This window comes from Diplotaxodon limnothrissa, linkage group LG3 (assembly GCF_057381915.1).
Source record: "Diplotaxodon limnothrissa isolate DT_005_m linkage group LG3, D_limnothrissa_male_GT1.1, whole genome shotgun sequence".
In the NCBI taxonomy this organism is placed as follows: domain Eukaryota; kingdom Metazoa; phylum Chordata; class Actinopteri; order Cichliformes; family Cichlidae; genus Diplotaxodon; species Diplotaxodon limnothrissa.
The window spans coordinates 11,112,631-11,129,321 of record NC_140598.1 but is presented as its reverse complement, the minus strand read 5'-3'; the positions used below and the strand labels follow the sequence as shown (position 1 = coordinate 11,129,321).

At 44.0% G+C, this 16,691-nt stretch overlaps 2 protein-coding genes across 2 annotated transcripts in view; both read right to left on the bottom strand.

Moving 5' to 3' along the window:
• LOC146634503 (NACHT, LRR and PYD domains-containing protein 12-like) overlaps positions 1-16,691 on the bottom strand; it is a 208,125-nt gene that overhangs the window by 79,991 nt on the left and 111,443 nt on the right. The gene's annotated exons all lie outside the window — the stretch shown is intronic.
• LOC146634505 (protein AF-9-like) lies at positions 10,762-12,645 on the bottom strand. The gene is made up of 5 exons (XM_085377802.1): positions 12,542-12,645; positions 11,640-11,736; positions 11,466-11,528; positions 11,252-11,323; positions 10,762-10,884 (listed from the first exon to the last, which is right to left on the bottom strand). The coding sequence occupies exons 1-5, from the start codon at positions 12,643-12,645 to the stop codon at positions 10,762-10,764; spliced, it is 459 nt and encodes a 152-aa protein (XP_085233928.1).

The following is a 16,691-nucleotide window of genomic DNA, read 5'->3' as shown; positions in this document are numbered from 1 at the left end:
AACTAAACAGACAGATTCACACACAGACGGGGTGACACCATAGACAGACAGAGATACAGATGCAGACCGAATATAACACGTAGAACTCAAACAACAATAATCATCATGATAATAAACTGGAAAATGATAATAATAAACTTAAAGCGCTGGGTCACCGACCCAGGACCATGACATCATCAGATTCTAACAACAACTAACAACTAAAAGCACTAATTAGATGCCTTATATTAAATATATCCAAGCCCAGCAATAATACATCTTACTATTGCCAATATTAACAAAACTAAAAAGGGTAGGCGATGTTATTTAAAAAATACAGTTCACCAAGTCTTAAAAAATAAAACTCAAAAATAGAATTAAAAAAGAAAATAAAGAATAAATTAAACTATCCATCCAGATCTTTACAACCAACAACATCAAATCCATCTTTATTGAATGGCCTAATTCTCAAATAAATTTGTAAAATAAAGTAAGATTAAAATAAGACTTCTCAATATAACCAATATTTACAAAACTAAAACGGGTTGGCATAGTAATGAAAAAAAAAATCACCAGCTCTTGAACAAAACAGATTTTGTCATGCTTTAAACTTATTTGTTTCGCAAGGGACTGAAGTCTGTTTGCAACTAAACAGCTCCACTCTCCTTTCTCCTCGGTCCACTCTACAACAACAGTCTCCTGTTTACCTTTCCAAAAACACTCTTACAGAGTCATCCATATCCAACTTATTTGTTATGGACTTCTCATGGACCAAGGTCACCAAATTCCTCTTTCTCTTATGTCGCAAAACTAAATAATCTTTGCTAAAATCACACTGATTTAACTTACCCAAAACTGTACATAATATTCATCAATCTTCAAACATTAAAGAAGGAAAACCTTTGGGGGACAAACCCAGTTTGATCCGGATGGATAATTGATCCAACATGTCTATTTAATCTGTTTGCCAGAATTTTAGTGGAAATTTTCACATCCAAATTCAACAAAGCAATATGTCGATAAGAGGAACATTCTGTTTCATCCTTTCCTTCTTTCAATAACAAAGAAATATTAGCGCACGGGGGAATGCTTGAGTATGGAAAGAATGCTTAAACACTCTCAATAAAAGCAGGGCCACCTTTTCAGAGTACTTTTTATACAATTCAATGCCAAACCCATCTGGGCCTGGGGACTTTCCATTGGGGAATGACTTAATAGCTTTCGAAACTTCAACAGTAATATCTGAGTTTAAAGCCTCTCGTGCAGCGTCATTCATTGTCGGGAGATCCTGCTTCCTTAACCAATGAGAAATATTGCCCCAAGATTTCGACATATAGAGCTCTTCATAATATTCTCTAAATCGCTCATTAATAGCTTTAGGGCTAATTAAAATTTCGCCTGATCTTGATTTTATTTTGTGTATAGCCCTACTAGCCTGTAGGCCTCTCAGCTGCCGAGAAAGAAGCTTATGGGGCTTATCTCCAAACACAAAATGCTTCTGTCTGATCCTAAATAGCTGATCTGTTACTTGACAAGATAAAATTGTGGTTTACTCAAACTTCCTTTTAATGATGTCTTGAAACAAAGAGGGACAAGAGGAGGCCTTGTGGTCCTGTTCTGTGTTAATTCAGCTTCTATTTCGAACAGGTGTTTCTGGCGTCCTTTTTTTAACGAGGATTCAAAAGAAATAATTTCTCCTCGCATGTTTCCCATAGAATCGAATCAGAAACGTCTTGTTTATCATTAGTTTCCAAGAATTCTGATATTTTAGTTGTCATAAATCGGCAAAAGGATTTCTCAGACAGGAGTGACGGGTGAAAACGCCAGTTACCCTGTTGTTTCGTACCACAGAAGTCCAGGACTAAAGATCCAAGATCAAGATATTATGATAAGTTGAGCATACAACTTTAGACATCAATTTAGAATCAAGCAAAAAAATAATCTATTCTGGAGTACGATTTGTGCACTTGTGAAAAATAAGAGTAATCTCTACCAGTGGGGTTACACAGTCTCCAAACATCAACAGGTTAGTAGAACTCAACATATTATTATTCAGAACAGTCGAAGCGTTAAACAACTGGGAGGTTTGATTGGATCTAACCAAGAGTTTATCAAGTACACAATTAAAATCGCCTCCTAAAATTACATGAGTATCAGCGAGACTAAGTAATAAATTAAATATTTGTTGAAAGACAGATCATAATTATAAAGCCAGGACAGTTTGCCACTTCATTTTACGCGTTAAAGCAGGGGGCAGGGGTGTCAAACTCAAATACACAGTGGGCCAAAGTTCATAACTGGATCAAAGTAGCTTGCAAAGAAAAGCGTCTGGACTTCTTTAAGTTACTTGAAGACGTTTCACCTCTCATCCGAGAAGCTTCTTCAGTTCTGCACCAGTTCATAACTGGATCAAAGTCGCGGGCTAACATTAATAATCATTGAAAAAAATCTTCCTCCAAATATAACAAGGAATCTTTTCTTATGGACTCAAACAAGTTTTGCTGAAAAACTAAATATGGAACAAGCAAAGCTTAATACTAAACAATATATAAAACTAATATAAACTTAATATTGCACACATGCAAAATCCATCCATCCATCCATCCATCCATCTTCATCCGCTTTGTCCGGGGCCGGGTCGCGGGGGCAGCAGCCTAAGCAAAGAGGCCCAGACCTCCCTCTCCCCAGCCACCTCCTCCAGCTTATCCGGGGGAATACCAAGGCGTTCCAAGGCCAGCCGAGAGATATAATCTCTCCAGCGTGTCCTGGGTCTTCCCCGGGGCCTCCTCCCGGTGGGACATGCCTGGAACACCTCACCCAGGAGGCGCCCAGGGGGCATCCTTGTCAGATGCCCGAACCACCTCAGCTGGCTCCTTTCGATGTGGAGCAGCAGCTGCTCTACTCTGAGCCCCTCCCGGATGGCCGAACTTCTCACCCTATCTCTAAGGGAGAGGCCAGCCACCCTTCGGAGGAAGCTCATTTCTGCCGCTTGTATCCGCGATCTCGTTCTTTCGGTCACTACCCACAGCTCGTGGCCATAGGTGAGGGTAGGGACGTAGATCGACCGGTAAATTGAGAGCTTCGCTTTTACACTGTCGATACCTGTCGGCTGCATCCGGAGTCCCACAGGCTAACCAAGCCCGATAGGACTCCTTCTTCAGCCTGGTGGCTCCCTTCACCTCTGGTGTCCACCATTTGGTTCGGGGATTACCACCACGGCAGGCACCAACCACCTTGCGGCCGCAGCTCAATGCAGCAGCTTCGGCAATGGAGACGCTGAACATGGTCCATTCGGACTCAATGTCCCCAGTCTCCCTCGGAATGCTGTTGAAGCTCTGCCGGAGGTGTGCGTTGAAGATCTCGCGGACTGGGGCCTCTGCTAGACGTTCCCAGCACACCCTCACTACGCGTTTAGGTGCACCAGGTCTGTCCAGCGTCCTCCCCCGCCACCTGATCCAACTCACCACCAGGTGGTGATCAGTTGACAGCTCAGCCCCTCTCTTTACCCGAGTGTCCAGAACATATGGTCGCAGGTCTGCTGATACGATTACAAAATCGATCATCGACCTACGGCCTAGAGTGTCCTTGTGCCACATGCACTTATGGACACTCTTATGTTCGAACAGGGTGTTCGTTATGGCCAAACTGTGATTAGCACAGAAGTCCAATAACAGAGCACCGCTCGGGTTCAGATCGGGGAGGCCGTTCCTCCCAATCACGCCCCTCCAGGTCTCGCTGTCGTTACCCACGTGAGCATTGAAGTCTCCCAGCAGGACAACAGAATCTCCAGGTGGAGCACCCTCCAGCACCCCCCCCCCCCCCCCCAGGGACTCTAAGAAGGCTGGGTACTCTGAACTGCCACTCGGCGCATAAGCACAGATGACAGTCAGGACCCGTTCCCCGACCCTGAGGCGCAGGGAACAAACCCTCTCGTCCACCGGGAAAAACCCCAACGTACCGGCAGCAAGCCGAGGGGATATTAGGATACCCACCCCAGCCCGCCGCCTCTCACCAGGGGCAACTCCAGACTGAGACAGAGTCCAGCCCCTCTCCAGGAGACTGGTTCCAGAGCCCAAGCCATGTGTAGAGGTGAGCCCGACTATATCTAGCCGGTACCTCTCAACCTCACGCACTAACTCAGGCTCCTTCCCCACCAGAGAGGTGACATTCCATGTCCCTATTGCCAGTCTTGGCAGCCGGGGGTCACTCCGCCAGGGCCTCCGCTCCTGGCCGCCACCCGGCACACAATGCACCTGACCCCTATGGCGCCTCCTGCGGGTGGTGGGCCTGCGGGAGGATGGGCCCATGTCTCCTCTTCGGGCTGTGCCCGGCCGGGCCCCATGGACTAAGGCCCGGCCACCAGACGCTCGCCCTCGGGCACCCTCCCCGGGCCTGGCTCCAGGGCGGGGCCCCGGTAACCCTATCCCGGGCAGGGTAAACTGTTCCCTCGGTGTCCTTTTCATAAGGGTCTTATGAATCGCTCTTTGTCTGGTCCCTCACCCAGGGCCAATTTGCCATGGGAGACCCTACCAGGGGGCAAAAGCCCCCAGACAACATAGCCCCTGGGATCCCTGTGACACACAAACCCCTCCACCACGATAAGGTAGCGATTCAAGGAGGGGCACATGCAAAATCAAAATTCCAATTAAATAACAGATCAGTTGAAGTCATTTCTTAAATAAAAATTGTATTTGCAGCCTTCTGAATTAAATTTTAAATTAAATTAAATTAATTTTTTTCATCATATTCTCCCACCTGTTCAGAAAGCTCCTGTTTTCTCCCTTTCTTTTTGCCACTTTGGGATTGGTAGCATGTAGGGATGGGTATTGTTTAGGTTTTATCCAATACCAGTACCAAACCAGTACTTTTGAAACGGTGCCGGTGCTTAAACGGTGCTCAAACTGGTGCTTAAAGAATGGAGAACACAAAATTGGTCCAAAAAACTCATGTTCAGCTGTTTTTTTGTAAAAAGATAACAATGTTAGCCTTTTCTGCAGCTATGGGGCATATATGGTATCACTCTTGGCTGGAAGCAGTGCTTAAACAATTGAAAAAACACAAACTTTGTCCAAAAACCTCTCACGTTTAGCTGTTTTCCACTTTTTCTTTGGTCATTTTAGCCTTTTTGGCCAGGGTGAAGGGAGTATCTGCCATCAAACAAGAAGACAGCCGCATGGTACAATGGTGTTTGCCAGTTCACCTTACATGCATTAATGTAATAACGTGGTTAGCCTACTCAACGTAAATCACACACGAACAACATTAAGCTACTCATGCAGAGAAGAACAGCTGCTGCTGCATCATCAGAGCTATCGAGATCACTTAAATTACACAATTTAAAGCTGTGTTCTGTGGCTGTGATAAGATCCCCCGTGGGCAGTCCTTGGACTGTTTCACTGTGATGTTTTCTTTTGCAGTGGTTTTAGTTTAGCTTCTGTTTACAGTGAGGACAAATGATTATGGTTTTCATCTTGTGTATGCTCTGTGGAGGATGCACTCAGAAAAATCCATCTGATTCTGTCTCCCTGTTCATCTCTGTCCCTACAAACACACAAACGCAGTTAGGTCAGCCCAAACTATATAGTCGATGCTCATTACCACAGTATTGTTAAGTAATGCTGCTGCTTCATTTGGGCTGCTAACAGGCTGCAGACATTAGCATGGTGGTAGCTGTGTTGTAAAAACTGTGCTGTTTTTCACATCTTGTGGACTTCTACCTTAATAAAACAGTCAGTTTGAGATTTACCTGGTTTAGTCTGAGTTTGCTGAACTGTAAAAGTAGCTAAAACAAAGCAGAGCCTGCGTTACCTTTGACCTGCTGTACTTACTGTAGCTGTTTTTGGATCAGCTGACTGCTTGTGTCTTGTGCCTCTCGTTTCCAGAAGTGCACAGTTACTTACTGCAAGTAATTCTTCAAATACAACCCCAGTAAATTAAATAAACATATCCGATGTTAGATTTTTATAAAAGCTTGAGAATGGAGTAGAAACTGGCACGCTAAAAAACAAATGCGGCGTTGGACAACACAGACAATGAGGCGGTTTCCAGGAGAGCGGGGACTCTAAGTTTGGTTTTTCTTTCCCTTCCCGCTTCCTTGTTCAGATGCACCATCACACATGACTAATTTATCAGAACAGGCAGCAGCAACACTCACGGTGCCTGTAATCTGTGAGAGATGAGACTGTATTGTCAGCACACTGGTTTTTTCCCCTTATCAGCTTTCTTCTTATTTCCTGTTTTATGGCAGTTTGGCTTTGTCTGCATGTATGACTGTGTGTGCTGCCTCATGCAAACAGGGTGGGCTGCAGGGGTCACGGTTTGCTACACAGCGTAGCTCCATCAAGACGAACAAAGCAAAGAAGGAGCAGTGCCAAGACCCCTGAAATCAAAGACCAGGTTCAGGACCGGGCTTTGTTCCAAGAGGCTGGGTCCGTTTTGCTGGTGCAGGGGGTCTGAGTGCTGAAAGAAGTGTCTGGAGCCTTTGTATGCAGCATGCCTCCTCATCCTGCCCCTTTGAAGTCTGCTTGCTTTTGTCCTTTACATAACTTGATTGAATTTTTTGAACAGCTAATTCTTATGGATTTTGTGAGCAAAAGGGTGGGGGAGGGAGGAAGACAGGAATGCCCCCCACCCAGAATTCCACAGGAGAGCAACAGGAAGGCCAACATGATTGGCCACAGGGGAAATGACGGACACGAGCGAGCCAAAAGCATAGCATCCATGCATGTGTTTGAATTATGGCAGCTCTTTGCAAATTTGATGACAATGGCTGGGAGGTCGAGGATCCCTCTGCAAACAGAGGCCACGTACACTCTGGTGGTCTTCACTTTGTTGTCAGCTTCCCCGGTGGGAGAAACGGGAATGAGTTGAGGAGGAAAAACTATTCGTGAGGTGGAACCTGATTTTTTTGTGTGATTTCATTAATTTTGATTATCTTCACTTTGCAGTTATTTCTGTGTGGGTCAATGTGCATATTGTATGTTTGAGGTGAATAAATGCCATAACGTGACACGATCTCAATTCCAAGAAAAGCTGGAACGCTCTAAAATGTAAAACTTCATATTTCCATATTTTATGGACAGTAGAACAAACGTTTCAGCTGAGATCCCTGCATGTGTATTCTGTTCATCTGGATGTTGCATTTTCACTGAGTGACCACATCACTGCTTCAGCCTCAGCTGACTGCAGGTCGCATGATGACCAAAACTAAACTAACAGTGGGTCAAAAGCTCTGTTTCATGGTCAGCAGTAGAGATGGCCCTGTCCCAACTTTGAGATGCATCGGTTAATATTTTATTAGCTTAGTTATCCAGCTTAGAGCAATTAACCATTTAACCAAATTGATGATAGTAGCATTCATTGCATCGGTCCTATTAGCACTGCAGTCCTCAAGGAACTGTGTTATTGATGTTGGATATCTTTATCTTTATCTGCAAGGCTTCATCTCAACGGATTCACGTCACTGAGCCAAAGTCTGATGAGTCTATATGTGGCTGCTTGAACTTGGTTACTTACAAAGGGTTTGTAAACATGCAGATCGAGCTACTACTGTGTTCAGTGATAAATCCGCTGTGCTTGTTTGTAAACAATATGCCAAGGAAACTCAAAGAACACTTTTTTAAATGAATTAATATTTATTTTGTTTACAATTTACGATGAAATCAGTCAGTTGCACTTGCTTATGTGTAGAAGTGAAGGAAGTGTGTTTTCCCCAAGCAGCCTGCCTTCACAGCTGCAGGCAGTGATACGAGTGAGGAAGGGCAGATGTGTCATCATGTGCAGAGGTTTGTGTGGAGGTGAGGGTGGGGTTTGGTGGGTGGGCAGCTTTTCACTTCCTTGGCCTTATGCCAGTGTGACAGTCGATGTCTCTGTGTCTCTTCTGCGGGAGGTTATTTTGAAGGTCTCCCAGTTTTATTGGAGGAAGTGTTTGCCGGACCGCTGAAGCGTTCTCCCACCCCTCGGTTCCAGTCTTCCTTTGTACCCAGCTCCTCTCCCTCAGCTACATTTTCTCAAACGAGAATGGCTTAAACGAGTCTCAGTGGTGACTTTCCCTCTTAGTTTAAAAAAGCAACACAAAACCCTCGTGGCTCGTAATGAAGCCTTTATCGTGTCCACCAGAGATAATGCTGTTTAAATAAATGATTACAATAGCAGTAGCAATGGTAGCATGAAGGGGAGACTACAATGATCCTAGCACATGCTTCCACTATGCTGTGCAGATGAGCTCATTTAGAACATCAGCAGAAACATGGCACCTCCATCCCCGGGATGAAACATCCCGCTGTTTCCTGCAACACCCAAGATGATCGTCCAAGACGTCTTATCCACAAAGCAGTTGGAAAACCTGGTGAGGGGTGGGTGATGTTAATGTCCATCTAAGAGATCAGCTGTGGGTGGGGTGACCTGGAGTGGGCACTCCACCCTTTTCTTGCTGAGGACCATGGCCCAAGATTCTGTTATGGAATTAAATACAGAAGGTACCAATCCTCCAGCTGCAGGAACATGAAGACAGTCCAAAAAACCCAAAACTACTTTTGCTTGTTTAGCTTGTAGGAAACGAGGGAACTGATTTTACCAGCCTGGGTCTCCAGGCTCTGAGTGCATCACTACAGTTTAGCAGCTGCACTACTTAAGTTTGTTGTTGGAACAGGCAGGTTAGCTTTAAGGATGCAGAACAGTTACTGTAATCTAAACAGGCGCCTCTGCAGCTGTCAGCCATAACGAAACGCACTGTTTATAAAGCATCACATCAAAAACTGGTCAGATAATCACATTTTTATTAGTGTCATTGATGAGTTTATATTATTTTAAGGTGTAGTACAGAAGGGTGAAGCTGTCGGCCTGTACTAAGAGCCAATACGGGGCAATCAGTCTATTTTAGCTTCCTGTACGGAGGGATGTCCTGTGACTGCTTTAACCAGGAAACAACATTTTACATGTTTTTAGGCAAACACATCGACTTTGGGGGTAACGATGGTCACAGAATCGTGGGGTAAGTCTGCTTGAACCAAAGGCAGGGCTTTGTATGCATCATTCACATTAACTTAATATAAGCAGTGAATAAAGATGAGATAAATCATTTAACTGTGGATTTCCCACTTCAGGGAGCTGTGCAGCAGTTTTAACATGCTATCACTAGGTGGAGCTAAAAGCTGATATTTTGAACTAATGATCAGAGGCTGCTGTAAGATGCACACAGCAAACATTTTGGGCCTGACACCACAATTTGTGCACAGTGTACACAGCTACTTCAGACGCACATACAAAAACCAGCTCATCCACATGTGTGCCATCTGCACATCATACAGAACATTTATGGTTCATTCAATCCTCAAAATACGGAATCATCCTCATCAGACTGTCACGTGTCCCTGTGGCAACTCCAAGAAAGGCCTCGTCTCACGCTGAGCTTTGATTTAACAGGTGAAACACATCCACACCTCAGAGTACCTGTTAACGGTTCCTCCTACAGGTTTTGGGTTGGTTGTGCAACTCCACGTGTTAGTGGATCTTTGTCTACAAACATCCTGAACCAACTGAACCCATGATCTGTGCTTAGGCAGGCGATCAGAAGCAAAAGCTTAGTGGGCAGGACCTCCTGAGAGGCAGCTCTCCTGTACCAAAGAGGAGTGCTCAGCACAGGCGAGCAGCCATTCATTCCCTGCTGTTTAAACAACATTAAACAGGTTTTTAAAGCAGCCGACATGAGTTCATCTGGTATTTAAAGCTGGTAAAATGAGTTCACTTTGTAGAGCAGAGTAACAGGACCACAGTAAGATTAAAAAACAATGTCGATCATTTTGAGAATAAAGTCAAAAATCTTTTTAGAGAAAAACACTGAAATGTGGCGATTACAGTCGTTTTAAGTGCCACGGCTGCACTGTGAGCTGGTGAAATGCTTCAGGATCAGGTTTAGTTGCAATAACTAATCTGCACATTTCCACTTTATTCTCAGAAGGACCTTTATGTTAATGTGCTCCCTACACTCCTATGTAGGAAGGACACTTTCAGCAGGAGACAAGGCCAAAGATTTTTGTAAAGCTCCAGTGGATTCAAAGTTCAGAGTTTGCATAAAGGTGGCTTTAATAAAGACACACTTACAAATAAAGTTTTTTTAAAGCTTTAACTCCAGAACAAACTGGAGAAACTTCTCAACTTTTAGTTTTCAGACGACGGCGCTCTCAACTCAGCACGCTCGCCATGATGTGTCACTTTGTATCCAGACCTCCTGCTGGATTCTTCTTCATATTTCACACGTCTTTGCAAACTGTGAGGTCGCACACAACAAAACAGAACAACAGAGATGCATCTGTGCGGACGCTGTTTGATCCCAGGGAAATGAATGAATCGGATATCTGATCGGAGACCGAAGCAGAGTAGTGTTACTGGTCAGACTTGTGCCTTATAGAGCTCTTCAAAGTCCTGTTTCACTTTTTTCCACCCAACACACACGCACACACACCTGCAAATTAAATTTAATAAATAAGACGTACAATGTTGTAAGGCAAAGTTGATCATGCACTTGTCACGATAAACAACAACATACATGGCAGCAGAATCACTCCCACCCACCAACCCTTCATATCAAGCTTTCAGATTGTTGCCTGCTGACATCCTGATCTCGTACATCTACCCCCGATTTCTGCAGCAGGGTGAACTCTTTGTTCGGGGGGGTCGAAGCAGCAGGCTGGACCCACTGTGAGGTTTAGACACGCCAACTACAGCTGGAACTGATACAGGACGAGTCAGAGGCTCGGATCCAGCACCCAACTGCTGTGTGCCTCAGGACGTCCCGAGATAGCTCTGCAGCTTCCTTACTGTACTTCTGTCCAAAGAGCAAAGGTCAAAGTCAAACGTAGTGTTTGTAATGTGGAAGTGTCCGGTCTCTTCAATCAGGTTTACAATCTGCAAGACAGAAAGTGAGAGTGGTGGGCACAGGCTGGGTCAAAGTAAAGTCTGCAACTATTAACTATTGTTCTACATTACTACTTCATCATTATTATTTCGTCTAAGGTCTAATATTTATTTTAAACAAGCAGATTTCTTTATGCAGTCATCTGCTGCAGGCACAGCACGCTCTCAGCTGGCCAATCAGAAGAGAGCTTCGACCTGCGCTAACGTGTTTCCTCAACTGGTCGATTTAAACCGTGTGAATAAAATCTGAGATCTGAAAATCACTGAATTCAGTTTTTACATCTGACACGGATCCCAAACTTTGTAGAAGTGGGTTTGCGTCTGATGGACGTATCGGACACTGCTGACATCAGCTCACCTGTTGCAGTATGTGACCTTCTCTTAGTGTCATTAGTCTTTTATGCAGCTCCACCAGCTCATCCAGGTAAACCTGAAAAGCACACAGCAAACACGGCTGTCATGATGTAGCAGTGGCTGATGGTAACAAACCCCAAGACATAACAACACTTTCTATATTTCAGAATATTTACTAGTCTACTCCACATCTAAAAACCAAAGACACTCGTTCTCACCTTATCACACTCCATGCTTTTGTCTTGCTTGCTCTGCTTGGTGGGACTTTTTACTTCCACTATCTGACAGACAGAAGAGCAAAGAGTCACCCAGGGTCACGCACACACCTGGATACTGTGGCTTTCAATCATGCTGATCTAAGACATAAGCCAGTATATTACTGATATGATTACCTGGTTATTAGTAGACTTTAATAAGGGCGGGGCCTCACTGCACGACAGCGGGGAATGGGAGGAGCTGTCACTTCTGCTGCCATCACTTAAACTAATCCTAAGTATGAAGTCACAAAAAACAAAGACATTAAAACTGTTGTCTCAGCTGTTAGCTAAAAACCGCTAACAATGAAAAATCCCCCATGAGCAGCATGTGAGAGAGTGGGGACGAAGGACGGTCTTTAACAGGAAGATGACTCTCGCAGAATCAGTGTCAGGGAGGGGCCTGCTAGATCAGGAGTGTCCAACTCCAGGCCTCGAGGGCCGGTGTCCTGCAGGTTTTAGATCTCACCCTGGGTCAACACACCTGAATCACATGATTAGTTCATTACCAGGCCTCTGAGAGCATCAAGACATCATGAGGAGGTCATTTATCCATTTGAATCAGCTGTGTTGGATCAAGGACACATCTAAAACCTGCAGGACACCGGCCCTCGAGGCCTGGAATTGCCCACCCCTGGCATAGATGATAGAAAACCGGTCAACTGTTGGAGACGGAGACGATCTGGTTAAGTTATGCTTTTTGGCCAAGGTTGACGGCACGCCTCCACCAACAGGATGGTGGAGAGAGTTGGAAAGAGCTTACATGAAATACTTGAAAAGTTAGTAAAAGGCACGTTGAAAGAACCTTTAGAAACTGTCCCAAGCAATTTTAACCAAGATTTAAATAGCGGCTCTTCATCATTTTACAGGTTTGTTGTTAAAGGCTGGCTCTACTGCACAAACATGTGAGATACAAAGTAGCCCTCATAATAGCAATATCCTGGTTAGAAGGAATTCATTACCAATGTCTGCACACAGCTCTATGAAACTAAACTAGTGTGCGGTCCAGCCATTCGAAAAGCTGCCCTCGGGCTACTAACCTGTGCTGGTGGTGTGCGAGGTGTGCTGCTCGATCCGTGTCTGAATCCACGTCGTCGTTGTCGTCCTCTGAATCGTCGTCGTCGTCCGAGTGCAGATCCTGCATCACTGACTGCAGCGGGCCAAGCACTGAGTGGAACAGTTCAATAAAGCCTCAGTCATTGCAGTTTAAACCTCAGGAATACAAGCAGAAAGCTGCAGATTGTGACTAGAGCAGGGCGATATGGCCAAAAATATTTATCACGATATATATTTGAAAATTTGCGATAACGATATAACTGACGATATAATTGATGCGAGACAAAATACAACTCCACAACATTACTAGCGCAAAAAGACAACCTTCCATTTATTTTCACTTAAACAAGAAGCTGGTTTTTATGTACATTAAAGCTTTATAAAAATGGAACAGTGCAAATGCAAATTCCTTGCTGAAAGTTTAACCAAAAGGCATTTCCAGTAGAAATGGGCTGACATATCCTGAGCATAACCATGTATAATATCCACTGAAGTTAAAAAGAGGTGCTTTGCAACATTAAACTGCAGTGTGCAGTACGTATTTTTCTGACCATAAGGTGCATGGGATTATAAGGCACATTAAGCGAAACAAAGCAGTCAGATAAATCAAACTTTATTAAACTCATTCTTCTTGCTTCCTTCACTTCTGTACCATTGATTCATTAATGTTGAATTCTCTGGCAGCTGCATGTTGTTGCAGTATATTAATGACTAACCTCGTATTGTGGATGGATTATCTCAGCTGTTCTCCTGACTGAAGTTTGGTCCGTTTACAGCATCCTGCCATGCGATTGCATTTGTCTCTAACTATCAGGAACGTTAACTTTTATAAGTGGAAAAGTGTTAGTGTTCGTCCTCCAGCTTCACTGTTTATGTTATGCTAACATAGCTGTGTCGCTAGCGATCACGTAGCACATCATTATATAGCAGCTAGCCCAACTTCAGTAACCCTACAAACGTCACTGCTGTTTAGTTTCCTGTCTTCATTTATGTTGGAAGTGATAGCAGAGCTGTACGTTTGATTTTTTTCAGAAATCTCTGTCAGAACATGCAATATCATGCTTAGGTAACTAGCGAAACTAGCGAGCTAACTTCCGCTAGCTCCCTGCTAACTTCTAACTCCGTTAAATGTAATAAATTTTGTTTTCATGGATGCCTGGAAGTTAAACTTCATAGTTACACCTGGTAAAGCAGCAATGCTGATCGTTTTATTAAAGATGAAAGAATTTAGACAGTTTTTAACTCTCAGTGATGCTGCAGTGTTCGTTTGACCTGAAGCATACAGAGTTTAGGACCCAGATTACTCCCAGATTTAAGAGCATCTTAGTCCGACAAATACGACAATAACGACGGCCGCTTGCATGTTCTGCAAAAAAAATGTGCTTTGTCGTGTATCTGACGGACAAACACCAAACCAGTTCCACATCACTGAAGTTGCAACATTTTTACAAACCAATTCTGGTTCATCTGATTCACTCAACAATCGGCCATGTGCGTATGAAAACAAAGGCACTTCGCATGCGCGTTTTACTCATATTCTATCGCGATATTTCATTTTCCTATCGTTGCCCAACATTATACCGGTATTACCGTGAACGGTATAATATGGCCCAGCCCTAATTGTGACGTTGGTACTGTAAAGCTCAGCAAATGTGGAGATCTGACTTTCAAAGGGAACACGCACACATCTCGAACTCTACATAGCTGACTTACAGCTCTGGTTTTCAATTGTTCTCATTGCTCAGGAAAACAACATGATTCTTTCATGTTCTTCAATCTCAAAATGATTTCGCAGCCTCTCTTACGACGTCTTCAACTTTCTGAACCGACTCAAAGTAAAAGTTTATAAACCAGGGCTGTGCCCGTTTGTTTACAGGCTCAAAGTGATACTTTAAGAAGATTTGTGGTAATAATGTTTCTGATCATTTACACAAAAAGATATTTTCGGCAGCATTTCTAAGTTTGATTAAATGAAGGGCATCCCATGATTGCTTCCAATGAGCTACTGTCACTGATGACACAGCGCCGTTTGCAGCAGCGTGAAAGTGGCACGGCACTGCAACACAGAATAAGTCAAATGTAGTACAGAAACAGTCGTAGTTTGGCCTGGAAACTTTTGTTAAACAGTAACTAAAGTAACTTAACCTTGTGACTTTTTAGGAACCTGCACAATATTTTCACAATAAAACTGAAGACTCTCTTCTACCTGGGATGTTGGGTCATGAGTTGAGCTTTTTAACCTGCTGCTTTGGTCTTGCACCATGTACTGTATCAGTAACTTTCATCCACTGTTTGCTCTTCCTGTCACATGACGTCCTTCAGCCACACTTGGTGGAGTCATTTGTTTACATTTGGGTCACACACAGCCTGACTGTAGCGCACAGTTTTTTCACCTGAAGGGCTGAAACAGGTTCTTGCATATGTTGCAGAGCACTGTGATTGTTGGAGGTTCCTGAAGTTGCTCCACTGCAGACTGACACATGTGGCTCTCACTCCCAGACATGCCCAGGCTTGTCTCTTAATTACATGCACTAGGGATCATAACCACCTGGTGTTGCTATAGCAATGATATCTCAGTACGACAGTTTTGTATCACGTAAGAATTTGTACCAGTATGATTGCAGACAATATGATATACACAGCTAGTTAATGCTTCCATTTTACAATAATAAAGCTTATGGTTTATATTAGAATATGTAGGAGGGATCACTCTCCTCAGCCTTCCTGGGAAAGTCTGTGCCAGCGGGCTGGGAATGAGAGTTCATCCACTGCAGGAGCACGATGTAGAGTGGCTACATAAGATGCAGGTTCAGGCATACCAGGCAAATTCAAGGTCTGGCTATACCAGCATGGTATAGTACCAAGACTCATTGGCAAGTCCTGCATGGGGCGTTAGGGACTCGGGCCCACCCACTTCCAACAATGGGCAATAGCTGAGCCCTGGCTGAGGAGAGGCATGGTCCGAGCTACTAGTAAGCTAACATAAACTAACCAACCCAGTGACATCACATGCTGATGTCGGTAAACGTGTTATATAAACTTAAACTTTAAGCACTTACTTCTTAAATCGAGCTGCACAGACAGCGTTACCTTTGAGAGCAGGGCTCAGTGGTGTAAATTAGCCTTCATACATGTAGCGTTTCATGTCCACTTTAATGATAACAGCTAATTATCTCAAATCGTGAGCATGTTAAATTCCCACCAAGCAGGTTAACGATTATGGTAACTGTGTAACACTTCAGTTTTCTTTACATTGGAGTTTTGCTGAGTGCTGTGCATTGTTGTGAATGTCAGCTACATGTGTCGTAGTGAGGAAAGAGGTTGTGTGTCTGCCTGTGTGCAGGGGTGCTGCGTGTCAGCTGGAGGCGGTGAAACAACACTGTTCAATATCGATCCTGCTGCTAAGGAGCGTTTAATCCAAACAGTGTAGCAACCTTATGACAACCATACCACAGTCTCTACAGGGCACACAATAAGTGTTAGGCTACCACTGTGTACTTGGTGTTACGCTTGCATGACAACAGACTGTTGGATCATTTTGCTTTCTTTGATTTCTACCAGTGAGTGTGATAAGTTTATGTCAGCTGGACCTAAAGTGATGTTAAAAACACTGTTTAAGCTTCACACTGCCAGACTGAATACTTCCACCTGTGTAACACAACAGTTGGACTCACTATAGTCTCGTCACATCCTGACATCACCCCAGCCCTGTCCTCTGTGCATCGTGGAAAGTGACGATGGGAAAACATTCAGACACTTTGTGCTCACGTTAGTTTTCCTCTCCCAGATTCTCCCAACAAGCAGCTGAAGATCTATTAGGATAATTGTTGTTATCACAGTTAATATTCCAGATTTATCTGATTACATCTCAACACCCCACCACCCACCCCCCTTTGTCCTGTGCTGTTGTTGATTTGTTGAAAAGAAAAGTCATTAACAAGTGAATTAAATTCTTCTACGGTGCTGCTGAGCACACGCATGTGTGCGAGGCGGCTGTTTGCTGGTTTGCTGAATGGCACTGAACACATGTGCCTGTACAGTTTAAATCAACCAGGACCATAATGAACCCTGACTCCAACAGACACTCAGGATCCACCTGCCCAGTAAGTCACCCGCTAACTGCAACTATCAGAG